The 21,949-nt window shown below is 42.4% G+C and overlaps 1 protein-coding gene across 2 annotated transcripts in view; it reads right to left on the minus strand.

Moving 5' to 3' along the window:
- Positions 1-8,401: 8,401 nt before the first annotated feature.
- The window catches only part of LOC147021992 (anoctamin-10-like), a 44,292-nt gene continuing 30,744 nt past the window's right edge, over positions 8,402-21,949 (minus strand). The window contains exons 5-7 of one of the 2 annotated variants that reach the window (XM_085892496.1): positions 18,157-18,276; positions 12,608-12,858; positions 8,402-8,556 (exon numbers count right to left, since the gene is read on the minus strand). In XM_085892496.1, the coding sequence (XP_085748622.1) occupies positions 8,506-8,556; positions 12,608-12,858; positions 18,157-18,276 (422 nt within the window). In that variant the 3' untranslated portion in view covers positions 8,402-8,505. Of the gene's footprint in view, positions 8,557-8,583; positions 12,859-18,156; positions 18,277-21,949 lie in introns of those variants that run through there. The other variant, XM_085892497.1, reaches the window with a different exon arrangement.

The raw sequence follows: 21,949 nt of genomic DNA on the forward strand, positions 1-21,949 counted from the left end.
GAGACCAGACAATGTCCATCTGAGGAACGGTGCATTTGGAGATGCAACACTCCGATGAAGGAAGCATCAATTCGACAGTTTATAGTTAGGCAGAGAATCGAACAGCACCATCAGCATGGCTTTTTCTGTAATGAACGTATTTTATTCAAACAAATTGTTTTTTGTATATTCAAAATACAGTACCTTACTTAAGGAAAAAAGTGCTTATGGATTAGAGAGGAAAATTCGTGTGCATGAGGAACGCACTTCAACGCAGGAGGCCATTCGGCCCACGATTGCTTTTGCATGCTCTATCCTTTATAAATACTGAGCAACAAGCAAGGAAGCAGCATGTACCATTTTTAACATCTTTGGTAGGACTCGGCCGGGGTTCGAACCACCGGGCTCCTAGACACGGAGCAGAAGCTCTAACCATTATAGCACCGAGTCTGGTGCACAACAGCATTATGTAAGAGTGCTTCATCTGTGTGTGCAGAAAGGTGAAATGACATTGTCTGCACCTCACATGGTCATGCACAGACAAACCATTGCTATTTAATGATTTTTCAACGCTCGCACGTTGTCTGCGAGCCGACCTTACTGTTTCATGTTTATGAATCTCTGACTAAATAAACTTTAAATAATAAATAAAGGAAAAGATTTGATAATCCTCAATATATGTCACAGGTACAGTTGGTAAAGGATTTCTTTTTTAATGTAAAATGAATATGTCTCAAGGATAAATTGTGTTTCAAGAGCAGGTGTCTCCATTTACACAAGTTTGGTTTTACTTTGGTTTGCCTCAAGTCCCAAAAACAAATCATCAATATTTAATGATACTGTAATTATCTACAAAAAAAAAGAAAACGACATATTTTTGAATGCCGCATGAAGCTTATATACCAAATTTGTAACAACAGTAATCTCTCGATATATGGACATTCAATATCTGGAAGTTTGCCATAACGAAAATGAGTAATTTGGGATTAAATTTCCGCACATGGAACTAATAATCGCTACAACGGAAATTTTGCATTTGCAGAAGAAATTAAAAAAAAAAAATGGATATAAATGCATGATCTGTGCGTTTAAATCAACCTTTCAAAAGGTATTTCATACTTGGCCGTTTGTCGCTGCTTTTCGTACAATGCCCCCATGTGTCACTTCCCCTCTCCTCGTTGGCGGTCTGTGTGATTTACACTTTACACCCAACCTAGCTCAAGACTATAAAGTACTTCACCCTTGCTCAAGATGTCTGGAAAGAGAACCTCGAGTGACAGTGGTGGCAGGACTGCAAAGAGAGCCCATAAAGCAATTACTTTGGCGGTTAAAATTGATGTATTAAGGTTTGACGAGGGTGAAAAACCGAGTAACATCGCAAAAGTGTTCGGACTTGCTACCTCAACAGTGGGCACAATAAAAGACAGTAAAGACAAAATATGAGCAATTGCTCAACAAAATAAGAACCCATGGATCAGAGAATGATCGTAAACTTGAAGACACTGTATTTGCAAAAGACCAAGCATACAACTTCACCAGGACATTGTAAAGTTTGCCAATGATGTCGCTAGAGCAACAGCGAACTGTCGAGGAGGAAGTCATAGAAGATCCACCAACTCCAAGTCAACTGATAACATAGCAGATGTCAGAAGCTTTCATTCTCATAGAAGTGGGACTCCAGGTCTTCACTGACAACGATCCTTGCAGAGAGAAAAGCCTCAAAACAGTCAAGTAAACCAATGATTTAATCAACTGCTACAGGGGAACAGTACAAGAAAAAGAAGTAACGTGCAAAGCAGCCAACTTTGCATGCACATTTCTCGAAGAAAGATGATGGTGCTGGCACTTCCCAGAATGTAGCCACCAAGCCTGCCACTCCTCAACCTGCTCCCCCTAAGCCTGCCACTCCTCCAGCAACAAGTCCATTTGAGGTCTGAAGGTAGCAGGACCTCTCTATTCACTGATCTTGAGGGGTTGGGTAAACTTGATTTGTCCTTTCTGGTGAAGTCCAGGTTTCTGAACTCGCACGAAAGAACCACATTGTATGGTGGAAGGTGTTACTCCTTGACACTTGTCTGTGTATCGTTTAGACTCCTCTTGTTTCTATTGAACACAGCGTCTCACATCCTCAAGTCTTGCAGCAGGTACGGAAATTTGACGGTCCCCAATGAGCAACTTGGTGTGCAATGTACATCCATGTGGAAGTTCAGCAGGGGTCTGATGAGTTGTTGCATGTCTTGTCGCTCGATACGTTTGCAAGAAGTCAGGTACAAACGATTTCCAGGGCTTCCCTTTGAGATTTTCAGGATTTAAATAGTCCGTAAACACTCTGTTGAAGCGTTCTATCTCTCCGATGGCTTGAAGGTAATATATAGAACTATGACAGTGTTTGATGTTTCTTTCCTGCAGGAATGTTTCAAATTCAGTTGAAACAAACTGAGATCCATTGTCAGAGATAAGTTCCCGTGGATTTCCTTCTTGACTGAATACTGTGGTCAGGAACTTGATAACTGTAGCAGATGTTACTTGGGATGTAAAAGCTACTCCTGGCCATTTGCTGAACTAATCAATTAAGGTAATGGCACAGCGACAGTCCATTTGGCCGTTATCAAGTGGTCCCACTATATCGATGGCAAGCTTTTCCCAAGCAGCATTAGGGAGAGGAACTGGTTGCAAAGATGGAACCCAAGAGACAGCTGTTTTGTCATGCATTTGGCAAGTAATGCATGACTTGATGGCAACTTCCACTTGGGAGTCCATCCCTGGCCACCAGGAGAGGTCACGCAGCCTTTGTTTAGTCCTTACAATTCCTTGATGCATATCATGGGCAAGCAGGATTAACTTGGGTTGAAGTTCTGTCAGCACAATCACACGGTGAGTTCCTCAAATGAAGTAATCCTCCTGTACAGTCAGTTCATTCCGAATGTGAAAGTAAGAAAGTACATTTGGGTCAATATCCCTCGCATTGCAAGGCTGTCCTCTGGAGACATATCCTCACATATTCTGTAGAATAGGGCATCTATTGCAAGTTTCCTTGAATTGTTCCACAGGTACAGCAGCGCAATCACCGGACACTAAAGCCACCATTTCCACATCTGGTTCGTGGTAAGGCTGTGTCATGGGGAGTGGTAACCAAGATAAACAGTCTGCAGTCACATTTCGATGGCCGGGTTTGCACACAATTTCATACTTAAACGACAGTAAGCGTGCAGACCAACATGCAATTCTCATTCCAGCTCGACCAAGACCTTTCGAAGACTGTAGTATGGTCATTGGACTGTGGTCTGTACTCAGGATAAATTTCCGACCCCACAGGTAAGAATGCCATTTCTCGATTGCCCAGAGACAGGCGAGTGCTCCTTCTCCACTGTGGAGTACATGTGTTCACAATCTGTGAGCGTTCATGAGGCAAATGCTACCGTTTCCTCTGTAGAGTCCTCATGAAGTTGAGTGAGCACTGCTCCGAGTCCATAATCAGATGCGCCTGTGGTCACAATGGTGGTCAGAGTAAGGTCAAACAAAGCAAGTGCAGGGCTGTTGGCAATCTTTTTTTTTTTACCCTTTCAAATCGAGTGTGCGCAGCCTTGGTCCAGGAGAAGTCAGCATCCTTGCGCAGTAAAGCACGAAGTGGCTCCTCGACCGTCGCATAATTTGAAATGAATTTGGAGTACCAAGAAGCCAAACCCAGAAAAGAACGCAGAGCAGATGCCTCTTTTGGGGGTGGTGCTTGTGTTACTGCCACCACATGTTCGGTGTTTGGGCTCATGCCCTTTTCTGAGATCACGTGACCCAGAAAAGAAAGTTCAACCTTCCTGAAATGGCATTTATCATGATGCAGATTAAAGTCTGCTTGATCAATACGATTCAAAACAGCTTGGAGATGTTCCTCATGTTTCTCAGGAGACGAAGCATACACAATTACATCATCTAGGTAACACTGGATGCCCTCCTGGACAGCGAAGATCTGTGACATCATTCGCTGGAATGCACTGGGAGCAGAAGCAAGACCATAAGGAACACGGCAAAAACGGAAAGTCCCTCATGTGTTATGAAAGCCGTAAGGTCTCTGCTTTCCTCATGCAAGGGCACTTGATGGTATGCACTCTGAAGATCAAGAGTACAGAACATTCTCACTCCCCGAAGTTCTGCGAATACCTCCTCAATATGTGGGAGTGGATGACCATTTATTACGATCGCCTTATTGGGTTCACGAAGATCCAAGCACAGTCGTATACCTCCTGTTTTCTTATGTGGAACGACAATAGGTGAAACCCATTCGGAAGAGTCAATTATCTCAATGATACCTTAAGTGTAATGAATTATCTCAAGTGTAATTTTGGTTCTGTAAGAAGTGCATTCTTGAAATGTGCCAGGTCGGTAGACTCTGGAAGTATGGAAATGACTGAACCTGTGTCCTCCAGCAATCTAGCTGAGCATGCCTGTCCATCAGGTGTGCAAAGACGAACATCACAAAAATAGGTTCCTTCTTATCTGTTCAGAGGCTTGTGTGTTTATGCTTAAAACAGTCACATCTGGCACAGTCACTTCCCACACTTGGTATCTGTGGTCTTTACTGCGACATACTTTAGCAAAATGTCCACTTTTGCCACACTGCCTGCAATTTACATCTTTTGCAGGACATCTGGGGGTAATTGGTTCAGTGCATTGCAGATCCACAACGATAACAAGTACTCTCTTGCCATACCTGTCGAGCTTGTGAAAAATTTGAGTTTGCAGGTTCATTTGATGTGTCCCTGTGGATGAGGTCGCATCTCTATTGCCCCACGCTGGTACGTGCTGGTATTGTATTTACATCCTGAAAGGACGTCGACGTGCCGCACGTAGTCGATTTTACTTCCGCCATGGCAGATTCGATTTGTCCCGCCATTACGAGGGCTTTCTGCAGTGTAAGCTCCGGTTCCAAAAGTAACCGTTCACGTATACGAGCTGTAAGGGTTTGTTCCACGAGCTGATCTTGCATCATTTCATCACAGAGGTCACTAAACTCGCAATTAACCGCAATCTCATGTAAAACAGCAACAAACTGACCAGTCGATTCACCAGGCCTCTGTGCTCAATGATGAAACTTGTATCGTTCGAAAACAACGTTCACCTTTGGCATGAAAAAGGCTGTTAATGCACCGACAGCAGCAGAGTACGTGTCCCCATCAACTGGAAGACTATAGAATACATGCTGCCCTTCAGTTCCGAGGCAGTGTATAAGCAATGCGCGCTTCCTCGCATCAGAGAGTGCGTCGTCATTTACCGCCAGCATGAAGTTCTTGAACATGCACATCCATAAGGTAAATGGTGTCGAAGGCTCACCCGGACTTGGTACGAATGCGGCAGGTGATGCAAGAGCAAGGTGATCCCATCCTCATCGCCATTATGTTGTGTAGCAAAGTCAGCCCACATGTAGGTTCTTCAGCTCAACCGTTTTTAATGGCGTCTCCTGCTGCCCTTACTCCACAGCTCTCCGACATTACTCTCAGTTCCGCTTCGTCAGTTCCGGTTCAACATGCATTCATTAATATTCATGTAACTCCCAATACCACAGTGGAGTGGGAGGAGGCAGGCGAAGGGGTGGGGTGGGAATCCGGAGGGACTGTGGTAAGAGGAGGAATGGGTGGGGTGGGAGTCGGCAGGCGAAGAGGTGAGTGGGCGGAACAACCCAGTGTTGCCCAGCAATGCCGGGTACCCCTGCTCGTGTATGTACTGTGTATATATATATATATATATATATATATATATATATATATATATATATATATATATATATATATATATATATATATATATATATATATACATTATACACTACCAGGGTATACTTACACATTGTAAGCAATAAAGAACCGTGCTTCCCCATCGTCTCTGGTCGCTCACCTGTATTTGATTTTTCATTTATTTAGTTTATTTTTTTTTCCACTTCATTTATATTTTCATTTACAGATGCTTTCCGATGGTTCTGTGATTTTTTTTCCTGTGTATCGGCTTCGATATCCGTCGGCACACAAAACTATCGTGCTTCCCTGTTGTCTCGGGTCACTCACCTGCATTTTTTTCATTTATTTTATTTTCTCTTCATTTATTTATATTTTCATTTATGGATGTTGTCCGATGATTCTGTGATTGTTTTTCCGGTACTGGCTTCGACTTCGATGTCCACTGGCTGCAACGGATTTAATGTCCATCAGCACACAAAATTTCAGCTTTCTACGTCACCCGGAAGGCACCGATCTTTAATATCTAATCAGTCAGTCAGTGAATCAGTGGTTCGAAAGAGCTTTAGATATATATATATATATATATATATATATATATATATATATATATATATATATATATATATATATTTTTTTTTTCCTCCATTATCTATATTTGTATATATCCCATTGAAGATTTGCATTAAAATAATTAGAATTATATTCAACATTAAAAATTGTAACAAATACATTTGATATTAAAGCATAAATAGTGATTATTTCTCCAATATACCCAAAACTAGAATGACATTCAGAGTGCAATATCACTGTCAACACATAATTTGTGACACACACGATACCTGTCTTAACTAGAAGGGCACTCGGTAGAGCGCATAGCTACGCCACGCAATGCCTGATCTACGAGAATATATTGGGCCCCATACATTTTTGAAATATCATGCAATACAGTACCATATCATTTTGGTCGTATCTCTCAATGGTGAAGAATCACTTAAAAAAATTAAATAATTCTCATATCCAGATCCGGATTCAGATCTTCACCAAAATTGAATCAATTTGTCCATATTAGACACCCAATTTTGAGTTTGCAGGTTCAACCCCCAAGTTTCAGCCGAATCCATCCACAACTTAAGATATCGTAATATATATATATATATATATATATATATATATATATATATATATATATATATATATATATATATATATATATATATATATATATATAGATAGATATAACAATTTTGGCCCAATTTTTCAATGGTGGAGAATCACTTTTTAAAAATTCCAGTAGATGGATCTGGATCCGGATCTTCACCAAAATCTAATCAGTTCGTCCTTGTCACAAACTGAACCTGTCCACAAAATTTCATCCGGATCCGTCCACAACTTTTTGAGATATCCTGCACACAAACTAACAAAGACAAACAGACAGAAACGGGTGAAAACATAACCTCCTTCACCTTCGGTGGCGGAGGTAAATATCTGCATATAGCTCTCCATGTTCATGAAGCTTAGTGTGACCTCCATTTTGACCTTTTAAGGTCCCTCAAGGTCACATATGATGTGACATTTCAACTTCATTTGCATTCATATTACATTTCAACATAAACAATATCAGTATTGTTTCTTTTTTGTGAAATAACCAGCCTTCGAAATGATTAACCCTGATTGTTTACTTCTAAACATCAATGAATGTAAATAACGTCCTTGTAATGCTTGATGATCGGACAACTGAGACGGTTAGGAATCGCTTGTTTGTTATTTTCAGGTCTAGCGATGGCATTGGTGGTGAAGACGTACATTTTTTCCAAATGCTTTGAAATGTCCAAAAGATCATGCTTGTGTCTTTGGCCACTGCAACCAATGTGCAGCCAACAGACGAGTCATTATGTTTTCTCTGCCAGGGAGATACCATAGCTCCATTGGTGAATCCTTCCAAAGCCAGGAATGTGGTCCAACTGACAAGCTCTAAGACATTCGCTGAAAAGCTGAAGGCACTAGAAGTCTTGAACTCTCTGCAAATGTGTATCAACCTGTCCAGGTTGGATGATGGCCATGGAATTGAAGAAAAAGATGATGGCCACAAAACTTGTTCCATTCTCTGCAATAAAACTCAGATTGATAGGGCGAAAGCCAGAAGATCCAAGGCTAAACCTTAAAATACACTGAATACTCCAGAAAAGGACAGACTGCGAAGCAGCTTCTCTTCGACGACTATGGACGTGGATGGCAGAGGCGACAACGACGTACAATGTCATAGAGCAAGATTTCCACAAAGTTGTAACCACGAAACTAGATGCTAATGAACAAAAAATGGCCACAGAGTTGAGGGACACATTATTACTTGCCAAATTATCATCAGGACACACGCCAGCCAGATGCTGTATATCATAAAACCTGTATGACAGCTCTCTATACAAGTTATAGGTCAGCCTTGCGAAGTAAAGAGTCCACTAAAGCTGGAGAAACAATCACACCAGAGCCAATTGCTCTAGCAGAACTAGTTTCATACATAGAGAAATTCAACAAAATGGACAGTGATACAAGTCACATATTCAAATTATCAGACCTAGTAAATCTATATGAACACCTCAGAGAACAAATCAGCTGCGACAACAACACATCAACATATGTTCGCCCGACTAGACTCAAAGACCAACTTAAATTGATTTACTGATCTTGGAGACAACAAAAACTACAAGGTAGTACTCACCTTCAAGAAGGACATTGGACATACGTCGCTTCTTGCAAGTAAAAACAACACTGATGACGACACAATGTTGCTGAAGACAACAGCTCAACTGGTATGAAAAGACATTTTCCAGAAGAAATACAACTTCCAAGGATCCTTGAATGACAAACAATAGGACAATAACACAGCATCATTAATTGCCTTGATACAAATGATCCTTGTTGGCACCAATATAAAAAAGCCAAACAAAGAACAATGATTAGGTTTTGTTTTTGCCTCAATTGTGCGTCTTCAATGCTTATAAAAAGAGGTCGAAAGGAAAGTGAGACAGTCCGCCACAATTTGGATTGTGAAACACTATTTCCCCTGTCCTTGGGCCTCCTAGTTCACAACAAAAACAAGGAAGTGTGATCTTGTTGATATCCTTTTCCAGAAAGGTGTATCAGTCTCCTATGACGGGTTACAACATTTATCCACTGATGCAGCGAATTGAATCAGAAAGTTATTTGAAGAAAATGCCGTTGTCCATCCAACAAACCTCATGGGTGGGCTGGATACCACTGGTACCGTAGACATTATAGGCCATAACCCTTAATCAACAACAGCACATGATGCCTTCCATGACACAAGCTCTATCCCTCACTTAGCATGTAACACATGAAAATCCTGCACAATAAGACAACATTTGAGAGATTGGGCCAAAAACGATCAACTGGAAAGCATGATATTTCCAAAAGTTGTGGACAAGTGGTACGGTGATCATCCTGGCACAATGTACACAGTTGTGGTGTTGCGCTGACCAGTGTGTTCAAGAGCTTACCTGAGGGTTAGACGTCATCTTACATGTATGGAATATGCTAGGCTTTGGCGTTATGACATCTTGTACAATAACCTATTTGCTCATGCAACTCAATTTGTTGTTGTACTATCGTGAATGCATTTCCCCACATGAATGTCAAATAGATAGTGTTATGTTTTGTCTCTACCAGTTGTACAGATCATGATACGGCATACCAATGACTTTCTCTATATTATCGCGTTTGATATCAAATATGAAGATCGTGTACCATTTTTTAGTATCAATAGGATAACTAAGTTTGAATTGACCGATTTTGTCACACCTGTTTTAATATTTTCCTCCGTTTGGCTGTTTGAAGAAATATGAATTAAATAATGACATTTGTTTGCAAGCCATATGTGTGTGCTTGTGTGCGTAACAATAAATATATTGTTGTAGATTCTCGCCCGCCGGCGTGCAGCCGACCACGTCTAACCAATAGCGGCCGCTTCGCCCACCGAACGGACAATCCAGTCGCGGATTTCCGGATCAACGCCAAAAACCAGCCACGGGTGTGTTTTTAAGCACACCACAACCTTGACTGTACTCTACCCGCACTACAGGGTCAATCGCCGAATTGTCGATATACCTAATTAATCGCGCGGGTAGATTACCGAGAGATTGTACCTCAACGGGACCACTTGGAAACGAGCCGCTTAAGCAGCTCGCTCTGTTTCGGATAACCGAGCGGGGTATTATCGCGCATTCCCGTTGGACCCGATCACTTTACCAGCTATTTAAAAACCAACTATATTCCGAGTGCAAGATGGCAGCTCAATTAAGGAAAAGACGCAACGAACGGGGTACATTTAAACAAGCACATTTATTTACTAACATAAGCACGCAAGCAGTCATGTATCAATCAAGCAAAAGCAATGCAAAAGATATACTACTGTTTACTATTACTATTATTCACAAGCACTTATGCAGTTTTACTTAGAGATGGTGCCACAAACGCACACAAAAACACCCAGAAGAAAATGAAAGGAAAACGGGACCGGGTAGTGAGCTCCACGAGCCCGTGTCCTCCACGATCCGACCTAGAGCGACGACAGAGCTCCCTCCAGCTCTCTCCTCTCCTCAGCACGCCTCCCCCGAGACTCACGGACTCCAAGCTCCACGCGAGACTGCGAGAGCCAGCCCCCACAACCATGACCCAGCCACGAACGGCCACAACCACTCCGACTCGGACCACTCTTTTCTTGTCACATCGGTGATGACTCTCCCACTCTTCCTCTCAGCGCTCGTGTTCCGCCACTTTATATTCAAGCCCCGCCCCTTTTCAACTCCCGCCCTTCCTTCCAGAACATGCGGGAAACTTCCAGAAGGAAGCGTTTTCCTGCCAAATTAGGGACGCGCGCCGCCGCGGTCGTTGTCTTGGTTCTTCTCTTTGTCCCTCGCAGGGTGAAATCCACCACGGAGATGCCATTCATTCGGGGGAGGGGGGAACGGGGGCCGCCTGCTTTCCCTCGACGAAGGCCAGGCCTCTGGCAACCGTGTGCCGAGGTAGAAAACGCGGTGGTGGTTGAGGCGGCGTGGTTGGTGGTTGAGGCAATCGTGGTTGGTGGTTGAGGCGATCGTGGTTGGTGGTTGAGGCGATCGTGGTTGTTGTAATGGTGGCGTGGTTGGCGTTGTGTGGTGGTCGTGAGGGTGGTCTGGTTGGGTGCTTGTGGTTAAGGTGGTTGTGTGAAGGCGGTGGTGGAGAAGGTGTTGGTGGTGGCGGTGGTTGTTGTGAAGCGGTTGATGAGAGCGATGTTGGTGGTGGAGGTGGTGGTTGTGAAGCGGTTGGTCCAAAATAATGATAGCAAAAGAAAAACGGCGAACTCAAAGATCACAACCCTGATCACACGAATAAATCCCATTAGACAACGGTGGGGAAATCTATCTGAACACAGACTTATCGGCATCACTGAACTAAAGACCTATATGGTGTTCTGCGAATTTCCACAGCCGTAACAATATAAATTAATCAGTTTGAAATTCTCAGCAATAAAATAACAATAATCATGACCCAGTGTCAAAACATGTTGCATTCTTGACCAATATGTCATGGTTACAAATATTTATGATTAAAGAGCATTTCACCAATCTTTGACCTCATTTCCTTCAGCTGTTACCTGGTCTCAGGCATTTTTAATGCTAAAACAAGGAATATAATAACCCATCTATTTCCGAACATGACACTCGACTTGGTGACCCGACATACACAAAAAACAGATTTAGAATTTAGAAAGCATTCTTTAAAAATGTAATTGCATTGCCAAATGTGGAATACACCTACGGTCAACCCCCATTTCAAAGTTACTTTTGGACAGCAAAAGTTTTTCCGGCATCTTGTTTCCCGATTTTTATTGAAAACGGCATACTTGAAAACCTCTGGATACCAAATTTCATGCTTTCTGCCAGAAGTGGACATCTTTTTCACATATCTCCCCCACAATATTGGTAAACCTAACTGGTCGAGATATTCCATATTAAACCATTCTTTCAGTATTTGAATAAAAACAAATGAGTCAAAATGGAAACCAATGCTTGTTAAGTAAATATAAAGCAATTTATAATCATGCATGGAATGGTGATATATACAACTGCTTTTCTGCACAGTAGTTTATTGCACTTTTCACTCTCTCTTCAAAGCACTTTTGGTCAGACTACTTATCTACATTTAGCGTAAATAGAGCTTACCACCAGGGTTAGGGTTAGCAAGATAGCCTCGAGGTATGCATACTCACCTCTGAGCTGTCTAACCTGGGTTCTAATCTCGACCTAGCTATAACCTGTCATCCAGGAGTTTTTCAGGTAGGGCAAGGCATCCGTCTGTGCGCCGCAGCGCTGTCCCCCAGATGAACATTATACTGGGTGCCCCGTCTGCTGGCATTAGTTGGTAGATGTTAAAGATCCCAGTGTGCTTCGCAAAGAGTAGAAGAGCTATCACCGGTACCCTGAACAGAATAACAAACTCTCGCTTAAACCTACAGGAGGCACTGCATCAGTGGCACAGCCTCACCCCCAGCAATGATGCAACCCAGCAGCTACGTGATGCACACAAAATTAAATTTACCACTCCCTTTCAACTGCCTGCATTCCCAAGCAACACCACTCTAAGCAGCTCACTGTCGGATTTGGCTTCCAGGTGTGTCACCTGATTTGGCTTCGGTTTTTATGTACCAAACCATAAAAGAGGCAAACTGTTATGGTGCAGCCATTACAGGCCAAATGGCCTCGTCCTGCATCAAAACCTCAATGCATTTCCTTGTCTACTGGCAACGGGTTTAGAGCTATGACCAAAATAATATGACTGCATATGCACAATTGCAATTATTCTGAAACAACTTCAACAAATAACATGTAGTGGTAGTCATTACAGACCTCAAAATCAAAATGTAAGAGCAGGCTTCCCCACGAGTAAGCAAGAACCGCACTGTGGCGCTTCCAAAGCCGAATAAAAAGGCACACCCAGATGAGCAAAAGCAGGGCAAGTGCTGCATGTCGGTCTTTCTGCCCACCAACAAGTGCAAATAGTAGGCCCAAGGCACCCACGGGTATGAGCGCCGAGGTGAGGTAGCCAAGAAATGAAAAGTACAATGCAACGGAGTCCCCGAAGTATCGGCGGATATCATCTGTGGAAAGAAGTTAAAAAAATACTTAGAAACTCATCAATTTAAACCAACAGACGTTAGAATGATCCTTTTAACCTGCAGTTTAGTTTACCCGCTACTGATGATACAGACACACTTTTACAATGAATGTGAAGGTAGACATGAGTCATACACGATGAGTGAGTGATTTATAAGTTTTTTTTTTGTTGAGACTACAGCACAACGCATGGCATGGATTCCTATGGAGGTTTAGTGATTTACCAAGACTTTGAATTAAATAAGGCCTATTTAACATGAATGTCCTTTTCTACTCATTCACATAATTAACATGCAACCATTATACCACCATTTTATGAAACTGTATTACACATTTACCTTTTTCTCGATATTGCACGACCATGTTACAACCACTGTCTTCTAGTACAATTAAGACAAGGTAAGATCACGTGATAAACCTCACAAGTCCTTTCGATAGTGGTTACATCAAAGAAATACCTGATCCACATAATGACGCAAAAGAATGTCTCAGGATGATGCAAAATTAAATGGGTAGATGCGTCCTAATATTGTGGCCTGCAATCCATGTGTTAAGGCATGCAATATAAACAATGTATAAATATTTTTTGTATACACTGTTGAGGCTCGTATGAAAGCTAACACAGAACGTACAACAAGGGGAGCAGGAGACAAGAGGGGTGGGAGAGGGAAGGAAAACAGTGTGGAACAGAGACATTAGGAGCTCTGTGGAAGAAAGAGGTATGGGGCAGGGTACACAGGGTAAACAAGATGGACACTACAGGGACCTTCAAGTCCTTACATGACCGAGACTTTCAGAAATGAAAGCAAGGAATTTGAAGGAGGTGGGTTTGGGGTGGATTAAGGGGGGTAGAAAAGATCGTGGTTTTGGATGGGGGAAGATAAGAGGTGGTGGTGAACAGCTGTTTTGAAGACCTGGAGGGAAGAGTGGGATTGAAGAGAGCGTGGGAGTTTTTCCGCAGGAAAAAAGAGGAATGAAAGAGTGAAGGTGAGCAGTGATTCTTGATTTTCATAGTTTTAACAGAAGGGGGTTGCTGGTGGACCTTGAGCACCCTGCTGAAGTATAGGGGGACATATCTCAGACAGAGCAGGGGGGGGGGGCGAGGCAAGAGATGAGACGGTAGAAGACAGAAAGACCATCGACCTGTCTGCGGTGAGAGAGTGAGAGACCCAATACTCAGCCTCATCGTAGGAGATACCAATGATCCTAAATACCTTGCTTTCCACAGCGTGAAGCCGAGAAAGGTGAGAGGCGGGAGCACCAGCCCAGAGGGTAGAGCAGTACTCCATCAGGCTGTGGATGAAAGCTTTGTATGTGGTCAGGAGCTTAGATGTGCCAAGGAAGGACTTTGCATGATGGATGATGCCCAGTCAGTGACTGGCTTTGGAGGCCAGCGTGGAAATGTGGCTTTCCCAGGAAAGATTGTGGCAGATAGTGAGACCCAGAAGCTTGAAAGAAAGGACTTCAAGAGGATTGTTGAGAAAGTGGATGGGGGGAGGGGGTTCCCGACGGTCCTTTCGGAGAGACTTGTCAGGATTGAAAGACATGTTCCACATGTTGGACGAGCTTGTGATTTTATCCAGATCTGCAGAGAGTGAAGAAGCTGCTGCTTGCCTGAGGAATGACAGATGGCACGGCAAAGGATGAAGTCAACAAGGACAAGGAAATCCAACACAGGTGGAGGCCATTCAGCCCATTATGCCTGTGCAAACACCACACCAACCCAAGATCCAAAGAAAATGCAAAATAAAAATGTTTTTAATTAATGAAAGGCAAAAATGTTTTTTATTTTTTGTTTGTTTTTGTATTTTTTTTTTGCAATTTTTTTTTCTTCCCCTCGGAGAGGGGGCATGGGCTTGGTTAAAAACACACATCAACAACACAACCCCCCTTAACAAGACCCCCACCAACAGCACTCCATACACAATCACCCATCAATACTCAAACTACCCAAAAGTCTTATCAACATCCCCATACCCCTCTATCTCCACAATTTTCAGGTACCTATCTAATTCTAATTTAAACTTATCTACTTTTTCTGCTACCACTACCTTTCCAGGGAGACCAGTCCATGCATTAACTATTCTCTGAGTGAAAGTCCCCTGCCTTTCTACCGTCTTAACTCTCTTCTTTACTCTCAGGCTATGGCCCCTGGCTATGACCGTATCAAAAGCATGCAATATGTCTCGAGAGATGGCTCTGATTTCATATCTGGCATAGAGGATCTCCATCCATTGTTGGGAGAAGAGAAGCAGAATATCCAGAGTAGAGTGACCTGGTCTGAAACCAAATTGATGATCGGAAATCAAGCCATTGGAGAAGAGAAAGGATTTAATCTCAGAAGCGATGATGGATTCCATGACGTTGCTGATGGTTGGGAGCAGGCTGATTGGTCTGTAGTTGCAGGGATCTGTTTTTGCACCTTGTTTATGCAGGGTGGTAATGTTTGCCAATTTCCAAGCAGATTGCAGATGGCATTGAGCAAATGAGAGGGTGAATATAACAGAGAGAGGGTAATCAAGAGCAGCAGAGCAGGTTTTTAGTACACATGGGCTGATGCCATCTGGACCGGTTGCAGAATCTGAGACGAGGTTTGACAGCAAGCTCTCCACTTTGTCAGGAGAAAAGGACACAGAGTCCAGGAATAGCTGGTTGCGATTGGGTAAGGTGGGTACAGAAAGTGATGGGTTTGGGACACAAGATTTAGAAGCAAACACCGAGTTTAGGCATTCGGCCTTTTCACGTGCGGTGTCAGCTGTGCAGCCATTTGAGGTAAGGAAGGGGATGGAGGGGGAACATACACCAGAAACAGACAACTCGATGTCAACAGGATTTGGAGGAGGGAGACAGGTTTGATATTTCAGACTTGAGATGAGAAAGATGTTGTTTTCTGGCTCTCCTGAGGGTAGACACACACTTGTTCCGAGCTTTGTGGAAGGAACTGAGATTGCCTTGAACAATTTTGGGGACATTAGGAGGTTTTTGGGCTTTTTTCATTTTCACAATGATTGTTGTGTTTAAAAAGTGTAGAGATGTAAAATAGCCAAAAATGACAAGCACAACCAAATGGCTCTGAACATTGTGGTTTTGTCTAATGAGTGGCCTTCGACGAGGTCCAAAGTCCAAACATGGCACAATACCGAAGACTTGATATAAAAGCTCTCTTTGATCGAGGAGAGCTGGAGGATGGAGGAGTTGGGAAAGTAAGAAAGAGGAACAAAAAGGGCAGAGGGGGAATTGGGTGTAGAGGATGTAGAAGACAATGATGGGGAAGGCACACATCTGCAAAAAAGGAGGTACAAAGCCTTCATATAGCATTGGGCATCCCTTTCCATCATTTTGCCATCTTTTCATGTGGAACATTACGAGTCAATGTTAGCATCACTCAATTCCAAAAAAAACCCACTTTAATGTAAGAAGCCAAATGTAACATCAGCGGTACCTCGATTGCAAATAAGGAGAAAAATCAAAATCTTCTGATGAAGATCAAAATCAAGTAAGATTCTTAAAAACCTGCTTCAGAGGTCTTTTAAAAGGCAAAACACCTGCTGGTCACAGCTTTATGCTTGATTCTTATAGTTTTATCCTTACAGCTCTTATTGAAGCATTTATTTAGACAGGCTCCAGCATACACCTAAACTAACTTTCGAGCGACATTAGACAATATAAAAACTAGTTCACGTAGCCAAATATCTATATCTAATTAGCCGTAATTTGTAAGTTTGTACGTTTCATGTAGGTTTAAGAGAACAGTGTATATAGATGACTTGTACAAATAAAAAGAACACTTAAAATAAGATAAAGTACATGAAGCAGAGATATCAACAAGTCACCTGAACCAATTCTCAAGTAAGTCTCAAGTCTACGAGGGCAAGTCTCAAGTCAAGTGTCACGTCATACTTAATGTCATCATAGATCTTGGTCATGTGTAAGCCTTTAATACTCAAAAGGTAAACATGAGTCATGAGCTGGTTGTTTATATGAGCTTGATGATTTTATTGGCATGTGTACTCTGTAAAATAAAAATGATGAAGTTTAATTGCTTCAATTCAAACTCTTCGACTAGACTCGGTGGTGTAATGATTACATTTGGTAACGAAAATGATTACTATCGGTCATGAAACTCGATGACCACACTGTCTTTTGAGTGTCATTAATCTTAGTGATTCTGCTCCGAATATGGAAGGTTGGCGATTCAAATATTTATAAGCAAATAAGATCACTCCAGGAATCTCCACCATTCCACCGAAAACAAAGTGAAGAGCACATGCGCAGAGTAGCAGCAAACTATGCAGTGACGCTCAGTCTCGATAGTGAAATGTTCAGAACATCCACTCAAAGCCCAAACCATTATGTTGTGTGTGTGTGTGTGTGTGTGTGTGTGTGTGTGTGTGTGTGTGTGTGTGTGTGTGTGTGTGTGTGTGTGTGTGTGTGTTCCATTTTGAGCCATAAAAAACAGCTAGACGTAAACAAACAAACAAAAAACACGTAAGAAGATAAATGTGTATGAACCAAAAAGAAACAATAACAATTCCATGCATACGCCATACGGCATATATGCCTCCTGAATTCAAGGATATTAGAATCCAAGTAATGAAAAATACTGTCGCCGAAAGATCTACTTAGTTTTCTCTGTAATTTACCTCCTTTGACTCCACTAGACACATGTATGTGCGATCAGAGGCTCAGAGCTCAGCAACACAGAGCGCTGTATCACTAATACTTTTTCTAAGCTCGACAAGATCTATTTATCAATGTGACCACTCCTCATTTTCATAACTGCCAAGGTGAGCCAATGAAAAAAGCCAAGAATTCACACGGTTTCGGAAAAGCGATGATAATCGAAAACCTATACGCCAAGAAAACCTATAGAAAACCAAGACGCCAAGGTGAACAACTAATAGCCAAGATCTTGTGAAAAAAGCCAAGGAGTGGTCACACTGCTATTTATCGAGTTTGTGCTCACTTTGGCACATGACTCCGGTGGTCTTTGTTTATAATTACATCCTACCCAGACATCGATTGAAAATAAGTCGCATACACATCACTGAGATATATTTCTTTTGATATAATACTCAGTCATTCATCATCATTGTCAACAAGTCAACAAGCTCAAGTATCTCAAATCTTTAAGGCCATGTTTCAAGTTACAAAATTTGCGACATGAAAGTGACTCGAGTCCAAGTAACCGAATCGAGTCGCCCTCTCGGACGTGAAGTATAGTCTGTGTCAGACATCAAGGCTCAGAAAATAGTTGAACTACACCGCCAAAAACAACTCACCTATCGGAGCTAATTTGAGGTCGATGTTACCATACCAAGATGCCGCCAACTTCCTCAACATGTCCTGATCATGTAAAGGGTACATCTGACGAACAAGTCGTTTGGACTGCAGACGCCGAACTGGGGAAGGAGAGAATCCACAAGTCCACATCGAACACAGTATTTCACCTGAAAGTTCGGCAGTGTTAAATGAGCAAAACATTCTCACACTGTAAACAAAAAACATTTCCTTTACACCAAGTTCAGTTATTAAAACATGTGAAACTAGAGGGGGAGCACTCGGTAGAGTGCAAAACCTCTGCCGCCAATACTGCTGGGTCACTAAAGTGAACCTGATATCCTATTCATTGAAGGTCAAAACGGATCAGACTCTCCTGAACCATGATTGAATAAACTAAACGAGATCGACACGCATGTAGAAATGCCAAAAAAAAAATCAATTTTTTTTTTCAAAATGGCTGCCATAGCGGCCATATTGGACTTTGGACCAAGTCCAAAATCTAATGGCATGATCCTTGGACCATACCTAATCCCCCCACCAAGTTTCGTCGAAATCCGTCTAAGAGTTTTTCAGTAATACTGTTCACAAACAAACAAACAGACAGGGGTGAAAACAGTAACCTCCGTCCATCTTCGATGGCGGAGGTTAACTAAAACGACACTGGGTAGAGCACATTAGTGTAGTAGATAGTATAAAAATCGTGCAAATTATGATACAAGTATCAAATTTGGCATTTTTGTTCTGCAGGGCTTTCTGATCAAATCTGCCTGATTGGCCATTTGAAAATCCAAGATGGCGACCATTTTTCAAGATGGCCACCAAGTTAGCCTCCCGAAGTTGACTTTTTGCTTAGAAGTATTTGTAGTTGTCCGATTTGCATGATCTAAGTGTGGATACCTATGTTTTCAAGCCTGCTAGAGTGGATTTTCCTGTTTTTAAAACCCCCGACACACACTTTTTCTTATTTTGCACATTTGTTTATGATTTTAATACGTTTGCACGACTTAACATGTATGTAGTAGAAGCTACTTATGCATGGGTGTAGGGGTGTAGTGTTAGAGGTAGTACCTTTGTTTCAGCAGTCAGCCACATCCCTTGGATGGACTACTGGCACTGGTCCAACTCTCATCTATGGCTCCAAGAAGTTAATAGTGCACGGCATCGGCCACACCCTGGTAAACCGCGTTGGCTCACGGGCTAAACTAGATGAGGGTAGCACACAGGTCTCTGCATGTGATGGAGTACATCTAGCTCCAAATTTTCGAAGTGCACAAAGTCGATGTAACAGATGTGCTGTGTAACAGATGTGATGTGTAACAGATTGAATCCAGGCCACTTACCAGTCCTCTAATCAACATTTCCAGTTCATCGCCAAGTAAGAATTTCTTGAAGGAGTGATTGTCGGGCACTACCAAGGCACATTGGTGACGTCACTGCTGTGAAACTCAGCATGGGGTTCAGTGTCAGCTTAGTAGGAATTGTATGTTGGCATCATACTGCAACAAATTACTAGTGTCCCAAATGTTGCCTAATCAACCCCGGATCAGTTAGGCAGCCGCACCTGAATCGACAGGACATGCCAGCGCGGGAGAGCCGAGCCAAGGATAATGGGGTTTTAGTTATCTGGATGGTGTACAGATCGCACGGGACTTATGACACTGGATGAACGATTGGACTAGGTGTAGGGCAGATGCATAAACCTAGTTGTATCCCATACAGGAAAGTGTCCATTATACATGTACAGGGTGGTAAAAGGATAAACCCTCGACCCTGAACGTCATACTGGCCATGGACGCGAGTTCTACTGGTAAATCATGGAACACTGTCTGGACCAAGTGTTGCCTATGTCAGGAGGTTAAGAAAGAAGATCTGAAGTCCCCCCCAGGCCAATCCTGCCAAAAGAGGAGATGATGGGTATATGAACTTGGCAAGGAATATTCCTCTGTTTCACTCACTCAATGCACTACCAATCAAGCTAGACCCTGCAAGACTTGACGAAGGTGGTGGGATAGAGGAAACCTTGAGACAAAACAAGGCATGATATCATGAGAGTTGCAGGCTTCTATTTAACAACACAAAGTTACCCAGAGCTGAAAAAGATCAATCCCTGCAGGTGCTAGTGATGAGGGCAGTAGAAGTAAGATCCCACGAAAGGTCCAAGAAGCTAAAACACAAGAATGTTTTCTTTGCGAAACCCAAGGGGTTGAGCTGAGAGAAGCAATGACAATGAAATTGAATAAGAGAATAAACAAATGTGCAAAAACTCAGTGATAGAAAACTCCTTGCCAAACTGAGTGTCGGAGATGTCGTAGCACAAGAATTGAAATATCACCCTGCCTACTTGGTGGCACTGTATAACCGAGAACGAGACTACCTGAAGGCGCAAGAGCAAGAGAAAGCACAGGAGCACTGGAAGGAAGCATATCCAATTGCTTTCTCCAAACTGGTCACCTACATGAGTGAGATGAAAACTGCCAGTGATAGTACAGATCCACCCATTTTCAGGCTTGCCGATATGACCATGTTTTACAAGCAGAGGCAGGAGCAGCTTGGTGTTGAATCGCCTGATGTTCATCCTACTCGACTTAAGGACCAGCTGCTTTTTCACATCCCCAAGCTGCGAGCTCATCGCCAAGGACGAGATGTTCTGCTGGCTTTTGAGAATGATGTAGGCTCAATCCTCACACAAACATCCAAGTACGGTGAAGCGATCCATCTACCGAAAGCTGCTGGGATAATAAGACGAGACATGCTCCATCAAAAGTCGCATTTCAGCAGCACGTTTCACGACACAGACCTAGAACAGGCTGTACCACCATCACTTCTGCAATTTGTATGCATGGTCGAACATGGCACAGACATGAAGTCCCAACTCCAGCATGGAGCATCAAAATCTGACCTTTCTATATCAGAGCTCCTGCAGTACAACTGCTTTGCCAAGTACAAGGAAGGAACAGATGTCCACAGACATTCCAAGGACCGTGAGACACCTTTTTCAGTCTACGTTGGCCATTTACTAGCCAGGGCCCAGTTGCAGAAAGGACTTAGCTTCATATGACAATCATTAAAGTGGTGCAAAATCAGAAAAAGTGCGTCAGGGGGCTTTAAAAACAGGCAAATCCACTCCAGCAGGCTTGAAAACATCGGAATCCACACCTAGATCATGCAAATCGGACAACTACAAATACTTCTAAGCAAAAAGTCAACTTCGGGAGGCTAACTTGGCGGCCATCTTGTAAAATGGCCACCATCTTGGATTTTCAAATGGCCAATCAGGCAGATTTGATTAGAATCCCCTGGAGAACAAATGTGCTAAATTTGATGGTTGTATCATCATTTGCACGATTCCTCTCAAAAATTGCTGTTATCTGCCCAACTACATATAGTGTCGGGTCATATGTTGAAAAATCTGAGTTCGCATTTTTGGTCTGCCAACTGTTGTTTATAAACATTTTTGTATCCTTTAGACATCCCTAAAGGATATGAAAGATGTTGGGAATTTTTCATTTTCAGTTTTATGCCTTTTTTTTAACGAAACAATGCATAACTGTCAAAAAAATATAAGAATGTGTATATTTTCTATCATTGTTTTGTTTAAGAAGTAAAGTGTATCATGTGACATATCAAAATGATTGGAATGATGAGCTTTAACAATTTATGACACTTTTCAGTTATTATAGGAACAACAAAATAAATATTTGGACAAATTTACAAAACATTCTACTTCATGAAACCAGTGATATACCCAATTATAGCGTAAAATATTGTTACGACTTCGCGCCTGCCGGCGTG

Source organism: Eptatretus burgeri, chromosome 8 (assembly GCF_056783735.1).
Source record: "Eptatretus burgeri isolate ZD-2024b chromosome 8, Ebu_testis_v1, whole genome shotgun sequence".
Classification (NCBI taxonomy): Eukaryota; Metazoa; Chordata; class Myxini; order Myxiniformes; family Myxinidae; genus Eptatretus; species Eptatretus burgeri.